General features: G+C 42.4%; 2 protein-coding genes across 2 annotated transcripts; one reads left to right on the top strand and one right to left on the bottom strand.

Moving 5' to 3' along the window:
* Positions 1 to 759: 759 nt before the first annotated feature.
* Positions 760 to 17,559, top strand: pole (polymerase (DNA directed), epsilon; the record flags this gene model as incomplete). Its single annotated transcript, XM_080500014.1, has 48 exons — positions 760 to 830; positions 958 to 1,093; positions 1,168 to 1,248; positions 1,342 to 1,386; positions 1,468 to 1,560; positions 1,762 to 1,916; positions 2,063 to 2,207; positions 2,299 to 2,379; positions 2,492 to 2,599; positions 2,675 to 2,785; positions 2,896 to 2,981; positions 3,082 to 3,201; positions 3,453 to 3,585; positions 3,687 to 3,800; positions 3,897 to 4,109; positions 4,195 to 4,302; positions 4,399 to 4,527; positions 4,716 to 4,818; positions 4,895 to 5,041; positions 5,729 to 5,874; positions 6,403 to 6,551; positions 6,656 to 6,748; positions 7,050 to 7,352; positions 7,464 to 7,659; positions 7,789 to 8,003; positions 8,752 to 8,854; positions 8,958 to 9,038; positions 9,164 to 9,286; positions 9,389 to 9,598; positions 9,777 to 9,989; positions 10,083 to 10,226; positions 10,331 to 10,471; positions 10,700 to 10,853; positions 11,141 to 11,247; positions 11,348 to 11,524; positions 11,847 to 12,070; positions 12,504 to 12,724; positions 12,813 to 13,017; positions 13,160 to 13,333; positions 13,684 to 13,809; positions 14,886 to 15,018; positions 15,102 to 15,297; positions 15,370 to 15,501; positions 15,714 to 15,907; positions 16,005 to 16,205; positions 16,301 to 16,426; positions 17,245 to 17,334; positions 17,431 to 17,559. 48 exons carry the CDS (start codon positions 760 to 762, stop codon positions 17,557 to 17,559), a joined length of 6,885 nt encoding a protein of 2,294 aa, XP_080356140.1.
* Positions 17,560 to 20,174: 2,615 nt separating this feature from the next.
* On the bottom strand, positions 20,175 to 24,778 carry p2rx2 (purinergic receptor P2X, ligand-gated ion channel, 2; the record flags this gene model as incomplete). Its single annotated transcript, XM_080500015.1, has 12 exons — positions 20,175 to 20,288; positions 21,266 to 21,343; positions 21,459 to 21,524; positions 21,606 to 21,696; positions 21,796 to 21,926; positions 22,718 to 22,871; positions 22,948 to 23,028; positions 23,581 to 23,677; positions 23,771 to 23,846; positions 23,957 to 24,028; positions 24,109 to 24,244; positions 24,612 to 24,778. 12 exons carry the CDS (start codon positions 24,776 to 24,778, stop codon positions 20,175 to 20,177), a joined length of 1,263 nt encoding a protein of 420 aa, XP_080356141.1.
* Between the last annotated feature and the right edge of the window lie 118 nt (positions 24,779 to 24,896).

Below are 24,896 nucleotides of genomic sequence, written 5' to 3' on the forward strand. Positions count from 1 at the left end.
AGATATGTGACGATGAGTAATGTCTCACTCTGACATCACCAATCAGAACGCAAAAGACCATCGGCGCAAAAGTGAAGGAGACAAACGATAACACTTGCGACAAATAAGATAAGCATAACAGCGTAATATAATAATGCAAATGTACTTACAAAGATGTTGAATTTCTATTTGTGTCATGTTTGCCATAGGCTGACACTCACCGTCATCCCTAATATAGCTTAAAATTGAAATAAGGGAGAACATTATTATTATTATTATTATTATTATTATTATTATTATTATTATTACTATTATTATTATTTTATGTAATATGTTGAGAGCAACATAGTTAGTCACTGACATACGAATGTGAAAAGTAAAAAAAATAAAAATTATTAAATAAAAACTTTTTGCAGCACTAAAAAAAAAAAACTGTTGGAGCGTGGAGGTTTGTTTCCATACAGATGGGACCAGTTTTAGATCGTTTACTCGCCTCCATCACATCTTCAACCGAACGTCAACACAGCAGTACAACATCACGGACAAGACCGCGTGAATTGAACGTTCCTTTGGAGTGATCCGTTGTCTTCATAAACGATCTTTGATGTTTCCGCACTCCGCGTGCTTCTCGCGGGAACTGCAGGAGCGCGCCAAAATAGGAAAACACAGAAGCCCGTAACAGTGACAGAGAGAATTCACCGTCGAAACGACGCCAGATGAGCTTCAGATATAACATTGTGAGCAGATTTGCCTGAGTTTTAGTTATTATCTCGGGTGGAGATGGTTCTGCAGAACAGCGGGCGGTACAGAGCGGACCGAGGTGGAGCCCGAGGCGGAGATCAGGACAACCAGTGGGTTTGATGCCATCGACTCTTAACACTGGAACAACTTCACTGTTCTGTGACGCGTGTTGAATATGTCAATGGCTTGATTGTATGTCGAGGAAAATGTGAATGATGGTGTGTCTTGTTGATGAAGGGACGATGGATCCTCCATGTCGGCTCTCAAGCGGCTGGAGCGCAGCCAGTTCACCGACGAGATGGACGCTCGCTTCGGATTCGACAGGATGAAGGAGCCGGGGGAGAAGACGGGCTGGCTGGTCAACATGCACCCTGTAAGTTACTCCGGAGTGTCGAGACCGAGGACGAGCGTTGGCACCACTTATGATGTGCTCCTTGGCGTTTCCAGACGGAGATCCTGGATGAAGACAAGCGGATGATCAGCGCCGTGGACTATTATTTCTTACAGGAGGATGGAAGCAGGTTCAAGGTGTGTTTGGAGAATAACTCCACTGATACGGTTCTTTATTTACCCCCTGGATGGTGACATTGTGCTGACATGATGTCCATACTTTGTCTGCAGGTGGCTCTCCCCTACAAGCCTTATTTTTACATTGCTACAAAAAGGGTAAGTGAGGGACTGAGGTTTGGTTGTGGTGTGGCATTGTGAGCATGTTAATATATCAAACATCATGCCCCCCCCTCCCAGAACTGTGAGAGAGAAGTCATCTCATACGTGTCCAAGAAGTTCCAAGGAAAAGTAGCAAAGCTTGAGATTCTACCTAAAGAGGACCTGGACCTGGTGAGTCCATCATTATCTGTCTTTTCTTTTATTTGGGTGTCACATGGCTCTGCGACAGTCTCTCCCGTGAGTCTTAAAGACACTGTGTCGTTATTTTTTTTAGTTTGAGCGAAGAGAAAATCTTAAATAATCAGCAAATTGAGAAGAACTCCCCGACACAGTTTTATCGTCTTATTGTGTTCCGTGCACTCCTGCCTCCAGCCGAACCACCTGGTCGGACTGAAGCGAAGCTACATCAAGCTGTCGTTCAACACTGTGGACGACCTCATGAAGGTCAAGCGCGAGATTTCACCTGCTGTGCGCAAGAACAGGGAGCGAGAGCAGTCCAATGACACCTACACGTCGATGCTGTCCAGGTATCATCCAATCGCCTTTGTTAAGCTTCTATAAAAGTTCACTGTTGCTCTGATGGGATTAATTTATTCCTGTGTCACGAGACACTGGGACCTTTAAAAAAAAAAAAGTATACTTTTTTGAAAATAACTGTGAATCTGCTTTTCAGTGCCTTATCGGGTGGCCAGGTGACCTCGGCAGAAGAAGACGGGACATTGAAGAGTATTTCAGATCAGCTGGACAACATCGTGGACATGAGGGAGTATGACGTGCCGTACCATGTCCGCCTGTCCATCGACCTCAAGATCCATGTGGTAATTCCCCGCTTCCCGATGTCCCGAGTTGCAGACATTGTGCTGGCAGACAACACGCTTGTTCTAAACTTTGCCTTTCGCGTTTCTTCAGGCTCACTGGTACAACGTTCGATATCGAGGAAGTGCGTTCCCGCCAGAGATTGTACGGCGAGACGACCTCGTTGAACGACCCGTACGAGGACTTTTCTTAATCTTGTTGCAACGTGAGCTCTGTCACACGAGAAATGTCTCCTCTTCATTATTGATCCGTTGCCTGTTTTTTTGTTTTTGTTTTTTTTAATCAGGACCCTGTGGTTTTGGCCTTCGACATAGAGACCACCAAACTTCCTCTGAAATTCCCAGACGCAGAGACGGATCAAATTATGATGATCTCCTACATGATCGACGGACAGGTGAGTTTTAATTCAATGGCAGTTGCACTTCAGTTCGGATCACGTGTATCAATTACTATTTCTGTGCCCTTCCAGGGGTTTCTAATCACAAACAGAGAAATTGTGTCCGAAAACATCGAGGATTTTGAGTTCACCCCGAAACCTGAATACGACGGACCTTTCACAGTTTTTAACGAGGATGATGAGGTGTGTGATGACATAACAGCAGATATGTGTATATATATATATCGTAAAATCACTCGATCTTTTGAGAGTTTTTCCTATACTAGCATGTCAATATGTGACTTCCACCACAGGCTGCTCTCATTCAGAGGTTTTTTGACCACGTTCAAGAAACCAAGCCAAACATCTTTGTAACCTACAACGGAGATTTCTTTGATTGGTGAGCGTGATGTCTTTTCTTTCTTTGAATGTACTTCATAATGTTTAGTTGCTCCTTCGTCTCTCTGATTGATTTTTTTTTTTTTTTGGATTCTCTCAAGGCCTTTTGTTGAGACTCGAGCTACCCTCCACGGCCTGAGCATGCACAGGGAGATCGGGTTCCAGAAGGACAACCAGGGAGAGTACAAGTCCAGTCAAGCCATCCACATGGACTGCTTGAGGTTTGCACTCTTTTGTGATTTAAATGAGGAACATTTTGTTTGTTATTTGGGACAAAAAAAAAAGGTCTCACAATACCTCATGGAGCAATTACCGTCCCTCCTGCAAAGCAAATGAGGAGTTGATCCTGTGTTTTCTTGCTCGTTATGATCAGATCCTTTCAGGCGTGCCGAATAATTTGCTCGTTGCTGTTCACTGTAGTTTCTCGGTTTGTTTTCAGTTGGTTTAACGTCAGTCTCCCAATGTGTCTCAGGTGGGTAAAGAGAGACAGCTACCTGCCGGTGGGAAGCCACAATCTGAAGGCGGCTGCAAAGGCTAAACTGGGCTACGACCCGGTGGAGCTGGACCCCGAGGAGATGTGCCGCATGGCCACTGAAGAGCCACAGGTCCCGAAGCAGGAAATTAAGTCTCTGATTTGTTTTGAATGGGAAGTGGTCGTTCTACTAACTCTTTTTCTTTTCTTTCTTTTTTTTTTTTTATTCTGAAGACTTTAGCGACCTACTCTGTGTCAGATGCCGTGGCCACATATTACCTGTACATGAAGTATGTTCACCCCTTCATCTTTGCTCTGTGCACCATCATCCCCATGGAGCCCGATGAGGTTGGTCTGAGACCTTTCTCGGCGTGGAAAGTTCCAAGTTTAAAGCGCGAACAGATTCCGGACTAATGGTTTTTTTTGTCGTCTGGCTGTCGCCAGGTGCTGCGGAAAGGCTCCGGGACTCTGTGTGAAGCCTTGCTCATGGTGCAGGCCTTCCACGCCAACATCATCTTCCCCAACAAGCAGGAGCAGGTTTTCAACAAGCTGACGGACGACGGCCACGTCATGGACTCGGAGACGTACGTTGGAGGCCACGTGGAGGCGCTGGAGTCCGGGGTGTTTCGCAGTGACATCCCCTGTCGTTTTAAAATGGTGAACGGTAAAATTCAAATATTCGTAACGTTGATTCATCCTCGTGACGGCGTGTTTTGAACATGAGCTTGTGATGCCCGAACAGAATCCAGCTGCGTTTGACTTCCTGATGAAAAGAGTTGAGAGAACGATGCGTCATGCCATTGAAGAAGAAGAGAAAGTCCCTATGGAGCAAGTCACGAACTTTAATGAGGTATCCCAGCGTTCACTCGTTTCTTGTTTTTGTCATTCAAATGTGTTCCTCTTGAAGTTTTGAAGTCCCTCTGGGTTTTTTTTTAATTTTCCTCAGGTCTGCGATGAAATCAAACAGAAGCTGACTTCTCTGAAAGAGGTTCCAAACAGGATCGAATGCCCTCTTATTTACCATCTGGACGTCGGTGCAATGTACCCCAATATCATTCTGACGAACCGACTTCAGGTAAAAGATTTTGAATGTTTCCAAACATTAAGACTGCAAATGAAGACCCGTCTTATTTAAAGCATGTTTAAACTAAATACGATATCTGATGTTGCAGAGTTCTGATTAATCTGTTGTTACTACTAGTAATTAAAAATAAAAAAAGATCAGATCTTGAAAATGATGGATCTTGTTTCGAACACTTTTAGCCTTCCGCGATGGTCGATGAAGCCACTTGTGCTGCCTGTGACTTCAACAAGCCCGGTGCCACCTGCCAGAGGAGGATGGCGTGGCAGTGGAGGGGGGAGATCAGTGAGTCTTGACGAAGCGTAATTAATTTGCCTCAAAAGTTCACAACAGCCGCTCAACGTTTCCCACGTGGTTGCAGTGCCGGCCAGCCGCAGTGAGTTTCACCGCATCCAGCAACAACTGGAGTCTGAGAAGTTCCCACCGTTTTTCCCCAACGGTCCACCCCGAGCCTTTCACAATCTGAACCGGGAGGAGCAGGCCAAACACGAGAAGAAACGGCTGGCAGGTATGTTTGTTTGTATTAGGGAGGGATTGGTGGAAGAAAAATGAAAGAAGCAATGATGTTTGATATTTGCTTCAAGGCAGACCATCTGACGCAAATAACCACAAAATGTTTAACACAATAGCTTTCAAGATAAACACCTTTTAAAGTTGAATTATTGTGGATTCAGGATTACAAAACGCATTTTTTTGTGCAGAATATATTAGACTTTTAACACTGAATTACAGAAGATTAAAGGAGGGAATTTGATGTGAAAATACTCCAATAATTAGTTTTTTTTTATCTGATTGCGTGACACAGATCAGGAGATAAATAAATAAATAACGCTCACACAAAAACAAAATATTTAATATTTTGACGTGTTCAAGCAGTTTTGATTCATTTTCAGTGAATTCATCACTTTACCTTGAATTGCACAAAACATGGTGATGTTGGTTGTTTGAGGGAGATTGAATCAAAGAGGCCGATGTCAATCTGATTACATGCAAGTATGTGTGTGGCGCCATTTCCCTCTTTATTATAGGCTTCCTAAAAACATTTAGAAATGTAGAAATTACACACACGTACAAACAGTGTCATTGTATACGATGCATTAAACATTTCTACATTGGTTAATGTAGATCTAGTTTTTAGGTTGTCTTTGGTATTGGTTGTAAAATTATAACTGGACCCGTCTTTTCCATCGTCCAGACTACTGTAAGAGGGCCTACAAGAAGACGCACGTCACCAGGCTGGAGGAGCGCGTTACCACCATCTGTCAGAGAGAAAACTCCTTCTACGTCGACACAGTACGAGCTTTCAGGGATCGGCGGTATGAATTCAAAGGCCTTCACAAGGTACGGTACCCTAAAACAGTATGTTTTCCTGGTTCAAGTCTCCATTGTAATTCATTAACAACGCGGCGTTCATCATTCCGCTCAATCCTTCAATTTGTTGGCAGAGAATGTGTTATGCATTTACCTGTTGTGCTATTTGGACCGACGGGCTCATAACAAATCTGAATATCGCCTGTCATATTTTATTGTTTTACAATAACAGTCGTTTTTAGGGAAACAGAAACCTGATGGTGAAAATCTCTCAAGACAAGTTAAAAAACTATATTATCAAATTGCATCTCATTTACGTTGTAAAACATTCACGTTATATCAAGAAACTTTAAAATAACAAGTAAAGATTTAAGGTATTACAATTGGCTAAGAAATATTAACTATTGATTAAATGACATTTCGTTTTTCCAGAAGTGTTCAGTTTCTATCACAATGATGTGACTCTTAGAAGATCTGTCCCGGACAATCAGATCTTTGGAAATGCAACCTTCCAAATACTTTGTCATTCTGATGGAAACTTCTCTCGTTTAATTTAAGGTGTGGAAGAAGAAACTGTCGTCTGCTCAGGACAGCGGAGACGCTGCAGAGGCGAAGCGCTGCAAAAACATGGAAATCCTTTACGAGTCTCTTCAGCTCGCTCACAAATGTATCCTGAACTCCTTCTACGGCTACGTCATGAGGAAAGGGTGAGAGATTTGATTTCACGTCCACCTGCAATGTTACTGGAGCTCTTCAATGGGGTTTTTTTTTTTGGCGACGCTGACCCTGCTGCCGGGCGTGTCTCCACCAGGGCTCGCTGGTACTCCATGGAGATGGCTGGGATCGTGTGTTTCACTGGAGCCAACATCATCACTCAGGCCAGAGAGCTCATAGAACAGATCGGGTGAGTGTGATGTTGCGACAAGCTTTTACAGTAAGCACCGTCGCAGTCAGTCCTCTTTGGGCTACTAACTGGCTTTTCAAACCTCGTATGACTGGATTCATATTGATTCTGACTTTTAACCTTTAAAATGTGGCAGTTCTTAGATATTACTGGGTGTTGTGAGTCGCGGTCGTCAAACAAATGTTGACCCGCTGGTGAATTTCAATCCGGCTTGCTTTCGCATGAATTTTCAGTTTTGTCTCGGGATTTTATTTCGTTTGCTCATTCTCACACGTCACAGTCGTTCCTCTTTGTGACTCAGGAGGCCTCTTGAGTTGGACACGGATGGTATCTGGTGTGTACTCCCCAACACCTTCCCTGAGAACTTTGTGGTAAAAACGAGCAACGACAAGAAGCCCAAAGTGACCATCTCCTACCCGGGGGCCATGCTGAACATCCTGGTGAAGGAGGGATTCACCAACGATCAGTACCACGAGCTCGTCGACCCCGCGTCCCTCGACTACAACGTTCGAGCAGAGAACAGCATCTTCTTCGAGGTGGATGGGCCGTACCTGGCAATGATTCTGCCCGCCTCCAAAGAGGAAGGAAAGAAGCTGAAGAAAAGGTTATTGTTACCTGTTTTCTGTGATTTGTCATCTTCCTTAGGCAGGTGCAATAAAAGTGGATACTGTGGTTGTAAGGGGAATTGGTGTACAAGTTTTCCCGTTGTCTTCAGGTATGCTGTGTTTAACGAGGACGGCTCTCTGGCTGAGCTGAAGGGTTTCGAAGTGAAGAGAAGAGGCGAGCTGCAACTAATTAAGATCTTCCAGTCGTCTGTGTTTGAGGCCTTCCTCAAAGGAACCACTTTGGAAGAAGTCTATGCCTCAGTCGCCAAAGTGGCTGACTACTGGCTCGATGTGCTTTACAGCAAGGTGAATGTCCATGATCAAACGCTGGGAAACGGCATTTAAAGTCATATCTCAATATTGCTTTGTGTCCTTCTAGAACCTCACTCCCAGAGAACAAAGCCCAGTCATGACTTTATTTCCTGATTTTTGCAGGCTGCCAACATGCCAGACGCAGAGCTGTTCGAGCTCATTTCAGAGAATCGTTCAATGTCCAGAAAACTTGAGGACTATGGAGAGCAGAAGTCCACGTCCATCAGCACGGCGAAGAGACTGGCCGAGTTTCTGGGAGACCAGATGGTGAAAGATGCCGGTCTGAGCTGTCGCTACGTCATCTCCCGAAAACCTGAAGGTTCACCGGTCACAGAAAGGTGGGGCATCCTCCAAGAATGTGTGTTTTATATTACTAGATAGTGTGGAAGCTCTTAATATCATGATACACATTTCATAAAGCAACCTGATTGGTGTGTTCACACCCACAGTGGTGCAACTGCTGCATTGGTTCATTGTATTTGGTTAAGTTGGGATTTGAATAAAATCTGATGTGAAGTGGAACTCGACAGCTGTGAGCAGAAAAAACACAGACCTTGATGGACTTTAGAAGTGCCACCTCCTCACAGTTTGTAACAGAAGCACTGAGCATTGGAATTTGGTGACAAAAACCATGAAACAGTTCCCAAAATATTAGTTCCACAAATCTCCTGCAAAGGAAGCTGATATTTTGAAGTCTTTCATGGTTTTGTCAACAAATCCCCCATAGCAACACACGTGGTAATGCATACAATCAAACACGGTTCACTTTTGTGAAGCCTACCAACATAACTCCCACAATAAAAAAAAAACAAACAAACGTACCAGCCGACTGGTCCTGGCAAAGTCAGTTGTTGAGGTTCAAAACATAATAAAAAAATTTCAGTGTAATTTCTTCTGCCAAGACAAATCAAAAAGAAAGGATTTCTAAAGCACATTTCTATTATCATTGATAATGTTGGCAGCTCCAAATACATTTATCTTTAGGCTGCTTCCCAAAGGTTAAGTGCATGATAGAGAACAAGCACTTTGGGATATTAACAGAAGTAAAATCCTCGACACTGACTGGTTTGTGTTGCTCTCCATCAGGGCCATTCCTCTCGCCATCTTCCAGGCAGAGCCCAGCGTGAAGAAACATTTCCTCCGTAAATGGCTGAAGATGCCGAGCCTGCACGACTTGGACATACGCTCTGTGAGTTTTTAGAACAAGACGAGACATCGACAAACATTAGTTTACTGTAACGATGATCATGTGACCGTTTCTCGTGTTTTCTCTGGCTGTTTGTGTTCCTCAGATTCTTGATTGGAGCTATTACATAGAAAGGTTGGGCAGTGCGATCCAGAAAATCATCACCATCCCAGCAGCTCTGCAGCAGGTTAAACACTGAATTACGACAGTCTTTTTTCTTAATTATTTGTGAACTAATAAATATTTATGGAAATCTTTGATAAATCGCCATAACTTTCTCAAACTGAATTATTTTCCTCTGTTGGTCATTAGGTGAAGAATCCGGTTCCCAGGGTGAGGCACCCTGACTGGCTCCACAAGAAACTCCTGGAGAAAAACGATATCTACAAGCAAAAGAAGATCAGTGAGCTGTTTACCAGTGAGGGCAAGAGACAGGTCGGTTCATCTCTCAAAGTGTCCTCGGCTTCTCCAACCAGCTGCCAAATTTCCAACTCTCATCACACTTCTTCTTTCCTTCTGTGAATGACGCCATCTCAGGTGGCCCATCAGCCTCTGGAAGCAGGTCAAGCTGCTGACATCGAGGACTTTGGCGTGCCAGCCAAGCCCCTGCAGCCGGCCATCCTCATCAGCACCAAGCGGAAACGAGCTTCGCAGGCAGACGACAGCCAGGCGGAGTCTCAAGATGTTGAGCTCACGCAGTCCTGGAGGGAAATCCTGGGACCACCTCCACCCATGGGAAAGACCCGGGTAGGAAAGCAGTACTGTCGATGTATTGAGTAACTCGATTTACACATTCTAATAGCTATGGATCATATTTCAAATGCTACAGAAACATTTCAGCATGTTTTAGAGCCAACATTTAAAAAAAAAAAAAAGAAAAGAAAAGCTGATCGCTTTAAGCTGTGATCTGTGCGTCTGCGTGCAGGAGGAGCGTCTGGTGTGGCTGCGTTACCATAAGAAGAAGTGGGAGCTGCAGCTACGGCAGAGAAAGGAGAGAAAGAAGAGGAGGCGGCTGCTGGATGGTGAAGCCCAGTCTGTTGGAGGAGGAGTGATCAGAGACGGCCCCACCACTGGCCTGGGAAGCTTCCTCCGCAGGACGGCGCGCAGCATCCTGGACATGCCCTGGCAAATAGTGCAGGTGGGCAAACGTCAGCCCGTCGTCCACTGATATTTTCACTTAATAAGTGAAGAATTTGAAACACGGCATCCTTCGCTGTTTGTTGCCTGTCAGATCGCAGAGACGAGCCACCCTGGTCTGTACAAGCTGTGGGCTGTGATTGGAAATGACCTCCACTGCATGAAGCTCAACATCCCACGAGTCTTCTACGTCAACCAGAAAGTACCCAAACAGGAGGAGGGAGCCACATACAAGAAGGCATGCGATGATGAAATCCACATTAAAATATCTCCCTTTTCTATACAAACACATGTTGTAGTGACATCTCAGGCTTCTCAACTTTGGATGTTGTGTGGCTCCAGGTGAACCGCATGCTGCCTCGCTCCAACATAGTGTACTACCTTTATGAGTACACTGTGCCAGAGGACATGTACCAGGAGCACATCAATGAGATCAACGCTGACCTCTCCGCACCAGACATCGAAGGCGTCTACGAAACTCAGGTTTTTACATATTCATCATGTCTCGTATGTGTATAACGTGACTGTGGTCCCATAATTCATCATATCTTAACCCTCCTGCTGTCTTCTCAGACGTGAGCGCTTATAACTTCGTTCTTGTCCCGTGTTGCACCGACTCCAACATTTTGTGTGCTATAAACATGTGCTAAGTGTTAATCCTTTGTGTGCCATTGTAAATATTGGCATTAAAACTTATTTTCTTCCTGTTAGGTGCCGCTGCTGTTTCGTGCCCTGGTGCAGCTAGGATGTGTGTGTATGGTCAATAAACACGTGGTGAGGGATCTGGGTGGGAGGGAGGCCGACTCGTATGACCTGGAGCATTTGGAGATGAGATCTCTGGCCCAGTTCAGCTACCTGGAACCCGGTGAGGCAAATGAAAAGCTGTTCATACTCATCGATTAGTAGGCTGTTGTGTGTGTGTGTGAGTGTGTGTTTTTCCACGAGGAAATATTTCAGTCCTGACAGCAGCCTGATGTATATCCAACTCAATCTAATTAATAATCTTCAGATTCTGTTTGGGCTAACATGTAGACAAAATTATCTGAACCAGACCAACAGCATAGTGTATGAGCCTAAACAGTAAACACGTGAACACTTTAAATGTTTTTACTGCATCAAATTGGAGTGCTTATGTTTGTTTTATTTACCCAGGGAGTGTGCGCCACATGTATTTGTATCATCACAGCCAAGGCCACAAAGCTCTGTTTGGCCTGTTCATTCCATCTCAGCGCAAAGCCAGCATCTTCGTCCTGGACACGGTGAGAATCCTTCAACTCTGGATTTATCCCAGTATTAATAATGTATTGCTCTCCAGCTAAAGAACTGAACTTAACACTGTGGTTTATTTTGGTTGTTTAGGTTCGGAGCAACCAGATGCCAAACCTGAGTAACCTTTACACAGCTGAACGCACCTCTTTACTGGAAAAGACCACAGAGGAGCTTCTGCCTCCAGAGAAACACGTCTTTGAGGTCCGCGCCGAAAATGACATGAAAGCCATCGCCCGCGCTCTGCAGCGCATCCTGCTCAGCTACAAGGTGAAACTCACTGCTCCGTATTCTTCAACGTGTTTTACTTGATCAAAGTGTGAGCGTGTTGATCCATAGCAGGGATATTGTTCATATAATAATCACTTGCATTCATGTAGAAAGTGGATCATTGACATAGAGAAGACACTGACAAGCACACCTCTTTTACACCTGTCCACTACAACAAAGCCAACTTTCTGTGACGCTGCTGTCCAAAATAACTAGTACTTGAAATGTCTCGTGAACTTCTAAGGCTCCGTTTGAGAGAATTGTGTATCATTTCATATTGGATCTTGTGTTCATGTTGACACGCGTCCGCTTCCTCTCACAGGAGGAGCGTCGTGGGCCCACCCTCATCGCGGTGCAGTCAAACTGGGAGCTGCGGCGGCTGGCCGCGGGGATGCCGGTACTGGAGGAGTTCCCAGTCGTCCCTGTACACGTGGTGGACGAGATCAGCTACAATGTGCTCGATTGGCAGCGTCTTGGGGCCCGGCGCATGATCCGCCACTACCTCAACCTTGACAGCTGCCTGTCGCAGGCGTTTGACATGGCCAGGTACGAGTGCTCCGCAAACCAGAATCTCTCAAGATGAGTTTGTTTTGGTACATTTACTTCAGTCAGAGGCATCAATCAAACCCTGCTGTAGCCTGTAAATGTAGTATTTATTCTTTAAGGTATTTTACTTGCAATTTTGCTTCCATCGCCGCAAATCATCAATAAGCTGTTTTCATTTAATGTTATAAATCGAATGGTCTTGATCTTCGTTTTTTGGTTTTGTGGTCGTAAACATCAAAAAACAAAACTGAACTTGGCTTTGACACAACACACAGATGAGATGAGGTGTCTTTCGGCCGTCTACTTACAGTATAGAAGAAAAGCTCCCAAATTGGATCAAACTGAGTCTTTACCACCTTCGTCTCCATCACCTGAGGGGAGCATCTTCAAGATTTCTATGTGATTGAATTATGTAACTGCTTCTCACTTTCAGGTATTACCACTTACCTGTGGGGAACTTGCCCCACGATGTCTCCATCTTTGGATCCGACTTGTTCCTGGCCCGACATCTGCGAAAACACAACCACCTGCTCTGGCTTTCCCCCACAGCCAGGCCCGACCTCGGGGGCAAGGAGGCTGACGACAGTCGTCTGGTCATGGAAAGTGACGACAGGGGCTCGGTGGAGATCAACGCTCAGGGGTGTTACTCCACAGGTACACGGACATCAACAAGTCACAGCAGTAAACCCGACGGTCCTCATTAGGTCTTCTCTGCATCGATGGGTTCTTGTGTTTGTTCCAGCGTGTGTGGAGCTGGACCTGCAGAGCCTGGCGGTAAACACCATCCTCCAATCGCAGCACGTTAATGACATGGAGGGCGGAGCCAGTCTGGGAGTCAGCTTCGATGTGATCCAGCAGGCCTCACTGGAGGACATGATGTCCGGAAATCAGGGTGCAACTGCTGTTGCAAGCTACGATGAAACTGCCCTGTGCTCCAACACTTTCAGGTGTGCAAATTGGGATTTCAATGTGTACAATCTCATTAAATGTGTCGCACTTCGAGGCTTGTCATCTTAAGAACATTCCCGTTTGTTCATTTTTATTTTGTATGTCACTGAGTCCGCTCTCGGTGCTTTGTTTCCTGAGCAGAATCCTGAAGAGCATGGTGGTGGGCTGGGTCAGGGAGATCACACAGTACCACAATGTGTACGCAGACAACCAGGTGATGCACTTCTACCGCTGGCTGCGCTCTCCAAGCTCCCTGCTCTACGATCCAGCTCTGCATCGCACCCTGCTCAACATGATGAAGAAGGTGTTTCTGCAGTGAGTGCCAAAAAAAAACCTTCACCATTTAGCCATATCCTGAACATTTTGTTGGTGTTTTTTTTTTTTTTTTACAATCAAACTCAATCTTGTATTACAAAGTGATTCACTGGATCACCACCAGGGGCAGCGCTGTTCGGTTTCTATTGAATCGATCACATTTACTCTCATTGAGAATATTATTTATTTTCTGTCACTAAACTTATAATCACTTGGCTTAAAAAGCCTTTTTAAACAACCAGGTTCTTGTTTCATATATTTTCCCCAGAGAAACGGGTCTCCCCTTTAACAAAGGTTCTTATTTTCCATCTCTTGTGCCTCCAGTAATTATCCTCTCTCTGTGCCGTCAGGTTGGTTGCGGAGTTTAAGCGTCTCGGCTCGACTGTGGTGTATGGAAACTTTAACCGGATCATCTTGTGCACTAAAAAACGAAGAATTGATGATGCCATCGGCTATGTAGAATACATAACCAACAGGTAGACACTTGGAACCGTTACATGTTTGTTTTAAATTCTTGTGGTATTCTTTTGGTATTGTTTCTTTTTTTGTCATTTCCCAATTAAATAATAGTAAGTTGCTCATTAGTGGTTTGATGGTTGAGTCTTGCCACGAAATCTCACAGAAATACACTCCTGAGCCCATTAAAACTGTTGGAGGCCAGAGAAGATTTTGTGGCCTCCGTTCTCAGAAGTAATTTCTATAAAGCAACATTTTCTGTCACACTAATGGAAGGATTGTCTGAATAGTGACCTCATACCATTAATCAATAAATTATGAAGCAAATAATTGTCTGAAGTCTTTTCCTGATAGTAAACAAGATGCAATCACAGCAGCCTAATTGACTGTCCATCCATTGTCTTGATGCTTTGTGAAGTCGTACGTTGCTGAGCTAATCTCAACTATTGTTGAAGGTAGGGTGCATCATAGGGCAAACATACACACAGACCCACTCACATTCACACCTATGGGCGATTTAGGGTCACTGTTAACCCCACATTCATGTTTGTGGCGTGCAAGAGGGAGCCAGAGTGCACAGAACATCTGAACTCAACTAAGGAATTAGTCCAGCTGTATTTGAACCCAGTCTCTTTCTGACTTGTTTTTTTGTGTGTCACCCTCTGGTTTTTACATGTCATAATAACAATTAATATATATTTGTATGTTTTTATTTTATATGTACATGTGGAAAATCCAAATCAGTTCAATTGGATTGAGAGTGCTCGCCACTGCGTCGGTTTAGCAACAATGCCTCAATGTTCAAATCATCTCTGAATATACTTTTAAATACCTTTTAACCAAAAGGGTTGAATAGTATTTAAAAGTCAAGAATTATTTTGGACGTTAAGCCTGCAGAATTGTGAAATAAAACAAACGTACAATGAGTGTTTCTGCTCCGTTATGACTAGTACAAGAGTGTTGTTGTTTCTTTCTCTGCTTTCTGGTAGTTTTGGAATTCTGTGGATGTCATAGACATTTTAGGATTTGAATTTCTTTATGCTGTGAAAAACTGAAGAAGAAAAAATCCTTTTCTTTTTTCCCCCCCCTCTCCTAGTATTCATTCCCGAGAAATCTTCCACTCTTTGTCCATCTCCTTCTCACGATGCTGGGAGTTCCTGCTGTGGATGGACGCCGCCAACTACGGCGGTGTGAAGGGAAAACTCCCTGCGAGCGTCTTGTATGGAGAGGTACGAAACTGAGACCCACGTTTATGTTCAGGATCACTCTTTCATACAGATTCGGCTGAACGCAGCACTCTTTTCTTCTCTAGGGTGACGCGCAGAAGAAAAAACAAGGGGAGGGCGATGAGGACGCCAGCGAGGATGAAGAGGAAGAAAATGCAGAGGAAGAGGACGGAGATGGAGACACGGATGAAGTAGAGGAGTTGATTGAGAGCAACTGGAACATCATGCAGTATCTTCCTCAAACTGCGTCATGTCAGAAATACTTCCTCATGATTGTCTCAGGTAAAAAAACAAAAACACTACACACATATTATCTTGCCTGTCGTATACTTACACACACCTTTTCCTCGCCAGCCTACATCGCAGCCGTCTACCACAGCATGAAAGAGGAGCTGAGGAGAAATGCGCCTGGAGCCACGCCAGTCAAGAGACGTGGAGGCAGTCAGGCTTCCCAGCAGACTGTCCACGACTTGAGTGCTCTTCCTGGTAAGACGCCGTTTCGGTTTCTGTGCAACTGTGTTTATTTCAAGAGTTTGAGTTCAACTCACTTCGTGACCCTCCAGCTTGTGCCAAAAAGTAATTTGTGTTTTTTTCTCCCCACGTTTGTCATTCTCACACTTTATCTCGGTTGTGCTCAGATGTAGGAAATCTGTGCTTTTGCAATATGTTTACAGATCATTTCGAACTTTCTCCTGCAGGAATGATCTCCTTCTCTCAGGAGTACGTGTCCAGCGAGCTGACGCAGAACTTCTTCACAATCACTCAGAAAATTCAGAAAAAGGTGACGGGCACCAGGAGTGTCGCCCAGACTTCTGAGATGTTTCCCATCCTGCCCGGTTCGCACCTGCCACTCAACAACCCAGCACTGGAGTTTATCAAATATGTCTGTCAGGTAAACAGACATTACCACGATACTCACAAAGGCAACAGCACAAGTTAAAAGCCTTGTTTCATTTACTCTCATTTCCCACTGTTTCTCACCTGTTCAGGTTCTCTCACTGGACGCCAACATCGTGAATCAGGTGAACAAGCTGAAGAGAGACCTCCTGCGGCTCGTGGACGTCGGAGAGTTTTCAGAGGACGCCCAGTTTCAGGACCCTTGTAACTCCTACATACTGCCAGAGGTTATCTGCCACCACTGCAATTTCTGCCGTGACCTGGACCTCTGCAAGGACCCGTCGATGGCCCAGGCAAGAGCTGAGCCATTCCAATAGCAGTTTTAAGCCATTTTTAAACTGTAATTCTGCTGCAGTAAGTGATATGAACTGTGGTGTCTGCTTTGCAGGATGGATCGGTGTTGCCGCAGTGGTTTTGTTCCAACTGCCAGGCGCAGTATGAGACCGAATTTATTGAGGTGGCTCTTGTGGAAGCTTTTCAAAAGAAACTGATGAGTTACACTCTGCAGGACCTGGTGAGTGCCACATTGTTTATACAATATGTATCAAGTTAAGTGAGAATACGAATGGGCAATGGCAATCTCTACAGACAATAAAGACCCGTACAATACCAGAACTAAAGAATAAAAGTAATCTGTACATCGATCAACAATTTCACTTTATAAAAAGGAGAACACCAAGAAAACAGTAGGTGCAACAACCCAGCAGTGAAGAAACCACAGAACGTCGGCTCACATATCGGTCTGCTTTGTCCTTTGGAGAGAATTCGTAAACGCAAGGGAGATTATAGTCAAGATGGAAACCATCAGTAAACCACAAACACAACAGTCCCTCATGAGACCCGGAGCGAGCTTTCATAGTCCCAAATCCACTTAGCAAACCTTCATCCAGCAGGAAAAAGGTTTATTCTGGAGGGTTTGGAGTCCTTTAGTTTTTAATTAAACATGTACGCTACAACCTCCCTGTTTGCTGCAGGAGAAGTCAAGTCGAGGTCTCTGTGCTTTATCAGTGCAGAAACACAATGTAACTTGCAATAGATGCGCACAACCAACATATGAGCAATCCTTCAGTCGAGACTGGGGAAACAGACCAGACACATTTTGTGCGTTGAGAGTGGTTAACAGGAATGGAAAAAACAATACTTTGTGAGAAATAAAAGGTAAAGTGAATGTTAGTGTTGAATAAGGGGATTCTCATTAGGATTACTGTGAGTTTGTTCAACATGCTATACCAAAAATAAATCTTTGGTCAGTAAAGTAAAACATTGTTCTTCCTGTTAACATTTTTGCTTGATCCTAAACATGTGTATCATTTTACTCTGCTCTTCCATTAGCTGTGCACCAAATGTAAGGGAGTGAAGGAAGCAAACATGCCTCTCTACTGCCGGTGTGCTGGAGATTTTGACCTCACCTTCTCAGCCAAGGTTTCTCCTCGCAGCCTTGTTGTGTCACATATATTACAGGTCACTGCTTATAACTGTGTCGCTGATTTTTGTCGTTTTTCTTCTTTCCCCATAAAGACTTTCTCGGAGCAGGTCGCGGTGTTCAGTAACATCGCGTCCCACTACAACATGAGCTTCCTGCAGGAGACCATTTCTTGGCTGCTTGCCATGAGTCCTCAGCTCGGCCAGAACGCTTCCAACATGTGACGGCCGCTTCGGCGCTTCTCCAAGACCTCCTCGGCCGAGTTTGTACCTTTTCCAACTCTTGCGAAGGTTCAGGGTGCCGAGTGGATGCCCCTCATCTGCTTCATGACATTGAGGTAGTGAAACGTGTGCATTGTAAATCTTTTTTTTTTTTTTTACTGTGCCAAGCCACAATTATGTATGTGTATAAATTTCTGAATTTCATTGTTAATAAAACCTTTTCTGTATGTTTGAACTCGGAGCCTGTTTGTTGTGAAAATAACTCCAGTTCACTGGACAAAAGGAAGTATTGGGATCCTAATTGTTTCCCACAGTGAGGATCTTCATTAATCAGCACTGGAATTGTCTGAGTTTCCTCCTCACTTAGCTCCTAATGTGGCTATTTGTGGTTTGTGCTCAGCCCCACTGGTTTATCTGTATTCTCACTCCACGGCCTGATTGCAGTTTGCAAACTACTGAGGAAAGTGAGAATTTCATCTTTGTATTTTATGTTTGATGTATAATTGGGGGCTGTGGTTGTTGGAAAAAAAAAATTGTTTTGTGATATTTAAAAGCTTGTTCTGAAAGAAATCAAGTGTTTCAGAATTTATTTATTTTTAATTCTGACCTTCAGTTAAGAAAATTAAACATTCTATCTCAAAAAACTGGATATTTTGAGGTATGGATTTGGGGTTTTCATGACGTATAAACAAATGTTTTGAGTTTTTCTATTAAATCTTGAATATATGAATGTTTGATTTTTTTAAATCAAATTATGTGCAAACATGGCAGCAGACATTCACACCGAGGGACAACTTGGGGTCACGAATTAACCTCACATGCTGGCTTTGGGACAGTGGGAGGAAACCGATGCACAAGGGGAATGTGTACATGCCACACAGAAATGTTCAGTCAGTGTTTGAGGCAATAAACATCTGTGACATAAGAGCATTAACCATTTCCTCATCATGCCTGACAGACGTACCGGATGCTTCTATTCTGAGCCAAATGCAAAATTTTCTTTTACTTTGTTCTATTTACTCTCTTTGTTTGAATTGTGATTTTTGAAGGATTGTTTTTAAAAACAAAAAAATTGTGAAATGCCTGACTGTGATAATGCATCGGTTTTATTTAGTGTTTTTCAGGACACTCAAAGACACGTAAAGAAGTAAATAAATATCTTTCAATACTACTCTTGGGTTACTTATTTTCAATTTGGACATATTTTAGTGAGTGCTACGATAATTGACATGCATTGTGATCGCTGATACATGAGGAAACATGTTTTGCATTAGCCTTCATCGGTAAAAGCATGCTAATGCTCAGAACATTGATGAATTGATAGTGATTAAGAAGCAACTTTACAATGAATTCATGTGTTTGTGAATTAATTTGTCATCTCGTGATGAAAATATTTTGTTATTGATGATTATTGCAAACAAAGCCGATCCATGGTGATTTTAAACCATGTGCCTCCATCAATTTAACCTCATTGCCTTGCAGTTAAGGCACCCTGCCTGCTGGTGGGTGTGTCCCAGATGAAAGAAAAATCTAATTTCAGCAAAAGGACTGAGGCACAATTAGATTTACGACTTCATGTGTTTCTCATTCACACCTGCTGTACATGGGATGAAGAAAGGGAACGACAGCTTTCTGTGTCTAAATCTTTCATGGATTCTGATTTTAGCCTTTCGGCTCAAGTCATAAACAAAAATTCATTGCTTTATGACGTAATGTGTTTCCATTTTTCTCGTTCTGGAAACAAAATGTCCATATCTCCATGTTGTTGTCGGTCCACCGTGCTCCTCTAGCCATTGTGGTGGATATTGATCCATCAGCCTTGAGACTTAAGTCTTTCCTCACCACTGATGGAATCACGCTGCCCCACAATCAAGTTAGAGAAACCATTTTATGGGAAATGTCTGTGTTATTTCATTACCGTTCTTTGCACTCCTTGTAGACCTGACAGTTTTCCTCCTCTATTTTTTCATTACGTAACACTTCAGGATAAAAGACAAAAGGAACTGCATCAGAATATTTGGGCTCATACGATACACTGCTAATACTACTTTCAATTAGACAAAGATCAGACGCACTCCAAATTGTTTTTATGCTCAAGAAATTATAGAATAACAAGAGTTAGATTTTCAAACACAAAAAGGGACATTTAATGATCAGCTGCATATCGTCAATACATCTGGATTGTGTATGATATGAAGATGTGCTCAGATATTTTTCCAGTGTCAGAATTTATTTTCATACTGAGAGAATAACCTTGCTCTCTAAGGCAGTTGTTCCCAACTGTTTGTGATTGGAGTGGTTCAACAAAAATAGCAAGTATGATTTCACTGATGCACAGCTGATTTCCATGAAGAGTTAAAGTGATATATAAACTGATATTGCTCTACAGCTAGATACATGGAGGGAGGAAAAAAAAACAACTGTCTTTTCAGAAAGATCCCCACAAGCATGTGCGTCTTTCTAAGTGTGCTCCCACTAACAATGTTGTCATATCCAGTCCATGTCTGAAATGTTGCCAACACCTGAGGAGCAGGTGAGTTGCTGCTGTTGCCACAGTCCTGTCATGGAGGAGAGTCCACGCACTGAGCCAATCGTGACTGAGGCAACCTGGAACAAGGTCACAGCGGTACTCCGTCTGACAGGTCCGAATGTGTTGAGCCAAAGCTGTTGATGAAGCTGAGCTCTGTGGAGATGGGATCTGGAGAAACGGGGTTTGGAGGCTCCCTGATCACCTGTGGAAAATACATGTCCTTAAAGTAGAAAAACACCTGCAGAAATCACTGAAAAGCACATAAACGTCCTCTGAAACATGTTTGAAAACATTTACACTGTGTTATTGTGGAAGTGTATATTAAAAGGGAGTCATAGTTTTTGTGGTCACATTGTATGAGTGGATGGTTTCTGAAGAGATTTAATGGACAAGTTAGAGGCACCGTGGGGATTCCTGACACAACATGAACTTTCATCAAGATAGAGTGGCATGGACAAGTAAACTTCCATCTATTCTAAAACACATTTCTAGAATATATCATAGACTATGTTTGTTTAATTTTTGTCAAGGTCTAATGATACTACTTATACTCTCAAAACAACCTTAGACACAGACAAGCCCTTAAGTATTTAATTCTTCTGTGTTTCTAAAAGGCTATTCTTGTGCTCAAAAGCAGATACACATCAAGAAGCAAATAAACATCAACACCTATGCAATATCTCTGAAATACGGTATTTATGCCACAATGTGTTTCATTGAGTCAGATCCATAAACATCTGATGTGAGTTATGTACATTTTGCACCACATTGGACTGAAAATAATCAAGATGTGCTTTAAAAACAGACTTTGAGCTATAAGTTGAGGATGCAGAAAGCAAAATATTTGTGAAGGGGAACTGAAACATATTTTATATGTGCCCTCCACTTCTTTAAGGGACCAAATATAACTGGAACATTGGTTGCTCGGCTGTTAAATGGTTGGTTGTGTGTTGTTTCTCCATTACTGTGTTTACATCTAGCAGAAAAAAGTTATAGTTTAAGAAAGGTAATGCACGCCTGCATCTGGATTCCAGAGAGCGCAACTCTTATTATGAAGTCCAAAGATCCGTTACCACCAGAGAAGCAGAAATGTAGGTCTCATATATTGCGTGTCAAATTCAATTCAAAGAGGGTACATTGTCGAACAGTGATTGAGATAAATTGTGCTGCTCAACTCACTTCATCAAACTTTCTCTCGCTATAGACTTCATTCTTGTCGATAAATGTGAGCATGATCCAGTCACAGATAATGGTGCACTAGAGGGGAAATGAAAAGAATTCAACAGTTTGCGGTCCACAGAGCATTAGTTCATCACTTCACAGTCTGAAAATATCTTTTTCTTTTTTTTTAAAAGATGGAGCTATTTCTCACAATCCCAACAGATGTCATAGCAGTCACGGTGCTGATGATGGTTGGAATAGGACTAAATTTGCCAGCCTGCAGAGAAATGACATATATAATGATAGTCACCACATTAGGGAGGAAATGTATTGCAGAGATGCTGAAGGATCGTCTTACATGTCCATGAACTATAACATCCAGACGGATGCCGAAGGCCTTGATCAATGTTCGAGACTCGACTCCATCCTTATTGTAATATTTGGCATACCTGGGTAGTCAGACATAAATCTCATAATTAAAAACAGTCACCAAAAGCCAAAGTGAACATCACACTTATAGAAATGTAGAAGGAAAACTCAGTGATGACCTGTAATAGTAACCAGAGCTGGCCTGATCCTTTCGCAGGTCAAGACGACGAAATGAATATGTGGGTTTACAATGTGAAGGGTCCAGATCCAGGTTGCACTTCCAGTTGATGAAAACACCAATCACACCTCCCTGAACAGACAGCATGTCAGTATCTAAAGCACAGCCCTGGAGATTCTTTTAATATATATATATATATATATATATATATATATATATATATATATATATATATATATATATATATATATATATATATATATATATATATATATATATATATATATATATATATATATATATATATATGTAAAGAATGTATACGTGTAAAACAAGTGGGATTGTAAAACAAACCCATGTGAGGAATGAGCACAGATTGAGAGAACAACATATTTATAAACTGAATCCAGAGGATAATAAATATTAAAATGCATTAAGATTTTTACAGGCAAGAACTTGGGAAACTTGGAACAAATGTGCCCAGGTTGAACACAGAGTCACTATAACTTAATCAAAAGGGAGGCAGTGTGTGCTCATCTATATAAACTGGATGGAATTCCAAAAAAGAAATGATAATGCCTCTCAAAGAAAGGTTCAAGCAAGCCTTCATTGGCATCATTTGTAAGCCTATAGCATATAATTAACATATAATAAAATTTGAGAGGGTATTCAACATATATCATCTGTGAGTCTCAATTAACTTAGAAATAAATCTTTGAGGCATCATGTTACAAGATCAAGCAGAAACCAATTAAGACTTTAAGAAGTACTTTAAGTGTGCAGATTGCACAACCTTATACTGTTGTGGGAAGCGAGATTTGCTCATTTTGAATGAATGTATTTTTCTCTCCTTAACAGCTGTTTCTATTGTAGTTTTGTCTCTGTTAAATGGAAATAAAAAAAAAAAAACAACCAATACTCACAGTCTTGCAGAGCTCACTAAAATTCTCTCTTGCTTGCTTTGCAATGTATCCCAGGCGAAAGTTTGGACAGTATGGCTCCTTCTCTTCATCATACTGACACTTATTAAGGTATCTTTGCATGTTACGCTTGTTTGAGGCATCCTTAATATTTCCCCTGCCGAACACAAAAGCACAATATCCTCATCAGGATCTGAGCGTGATGTTAACAGAAGTATTGTCTTCTACTGTACCTCAGCACTTTAAATTTGGGGAAGTGGATGGAGTTCCTGATGAATACAGTGAAGTTGATGGCTTCCACTAATGCGGGTTCTCTGTTGAGAGCAACAGTGAGGGATCAGTGGTCCCTTAAGTGACCTCAATTTTAGCAGCTGATGTCATTAAAATGCTGTTTGGCTGGTTTTACCTCCATTATGTCCCCAGATGCTTCTTCTTCCTCCCACAGTTAGCTAAACTCTTTTGTATTTTAATGTTTTACCCTTTATATTTTTCATCTGCTAGATGGATGAAAATGTTATTTAATATCAGAACTTGAAGTTGATATTTGATGAAAGAATCTTCCTGTTATGATAGAACATGAACAAGCCTATATCTGTATCAATTACCTGATTTCTCTATGAGCTAATAAATCTGTCTTTCTGTTTTGAAATTGTTTAAAAATTATGTATATTTTACTTTTGTCACCTGGGTTGTTTATATATTGTTGAGTCTTAAGATATCTTCAGCTAATCAATTGGCTTGACAATACTTGGTTTGAAGCATAATCAGTTGTATGTGTTGTTTTTAATGCTGTAACATAATCAAATCAAATTACCTGACTCAAACATGATCAATAAAACTCAGAGATTGTGTATCTCTGGTCTTACCGTACAACAGCGTAGTCCTCAACGGGACACCAGGTTTGGACCTCGCAGGTTTTGAAGGTGTGGTTGTAGTATTGAACACATTTGCCAGTCCTTCTGCCTGTGAGGGATAAAGAGTTTAAAATGGGGAAACATGACTTCAAATAAACAAATGAGCCATTAATCGAGATTATTTTGGAAGTGATGACAGGACCATGTCCATTGAAGTCAACCTCCCCCTTCACACAGTCAGAGTCTTTCGTGCAGTTGGCTTTGGCAACTTTGAAATACTGAAGCGAAATAAGACAGAGGTTCAGTGAAGAAATAATAAATTAATCTGTATTTGTTACATCTGTTGTATGTGTTGTTTTTAATGCTGTAACTTTAGTCAACCCCTCACCTCAGCACAGGTACCCTGTTGTTGATTGTACGTGAATTCACGTCTCAAAATTGTGCTGATTACATCTCCACCCTAAAAGAGAAGCCATACCATTGATTACCTGAGCATCAGGAAGATCTTTTCGTAATGCTACAAGATTTTTCTCAGTTTACCTCTGGGGGTCGAGCATACTCAACAGTGTCCAAGATTTCATCCCCACGAACTGCTGTGCCTTTCATGAGAGTGTAAACAGAGCTCTCTGGACGGGTTTCACTCTCTTGGTAGGCTTTCTGACTTATAAAGACGTACCTTCGGGAGAAAAACGCAGACAAATGGAAGAAACAACAAGCAACTCCAGGACTGCTCCACCATCTGGACTGAGTCCATGAAAATGAGATGATGTAAGACACTGGATCTAGAATAATTTATGATGTGAATACATTCAGAGAAACACATTTTTAATATGTAAAAACTACTTCTCATTGGCAAAATAGCAAGGCTCAGTCATACTTCTTGTCATTAATATTTTTTTCAGTCAATTATATTGTGTTTTCATTTAATTGCAGTTGATATTCAGTTCCACCAATTATTTAAAGTTGTGCCTCCAATTGAAGATTATACAGAGAATATTGGATTCAAACTGGAGACACTGTGTGCATGCAAACGCAAAGCTTACCAGATGAAATAGGTGACCACCAGAAACTGAACAGCTCTGTAAATTAGTCCAAGCGTCCGGTTCTTCACCACCATCACTTTGGGGGTCTCATAGTCCCAGAAACCATGAAAATATTCCTTTATGAAGCCACTAAGCCCCATGGCAATGTTGTGAAAAACTTCACACATATCTGCGGATGATTTTAAAGGCTATTTGGTCTAGAATGCTTTTTCTCTCCCTACTTTCATGTTTTTCTTATTCTTCCCGTTATACACTGTCTGACCCTGACCGCATCTGCCTGCATCT

This window comes from Blennius ocellaris, assembly GCF_963422515.1.
Source record: "Blennius ocellaris genome assembly, chromosome: 7".
NCBI classification, from domain to species: domain Eukaryota; kingdom Metazoa; phylum Chordata; class Actinopteri; order Blenniiformes; family Blenniidae; genus Blennius; species Blennius ocellaris.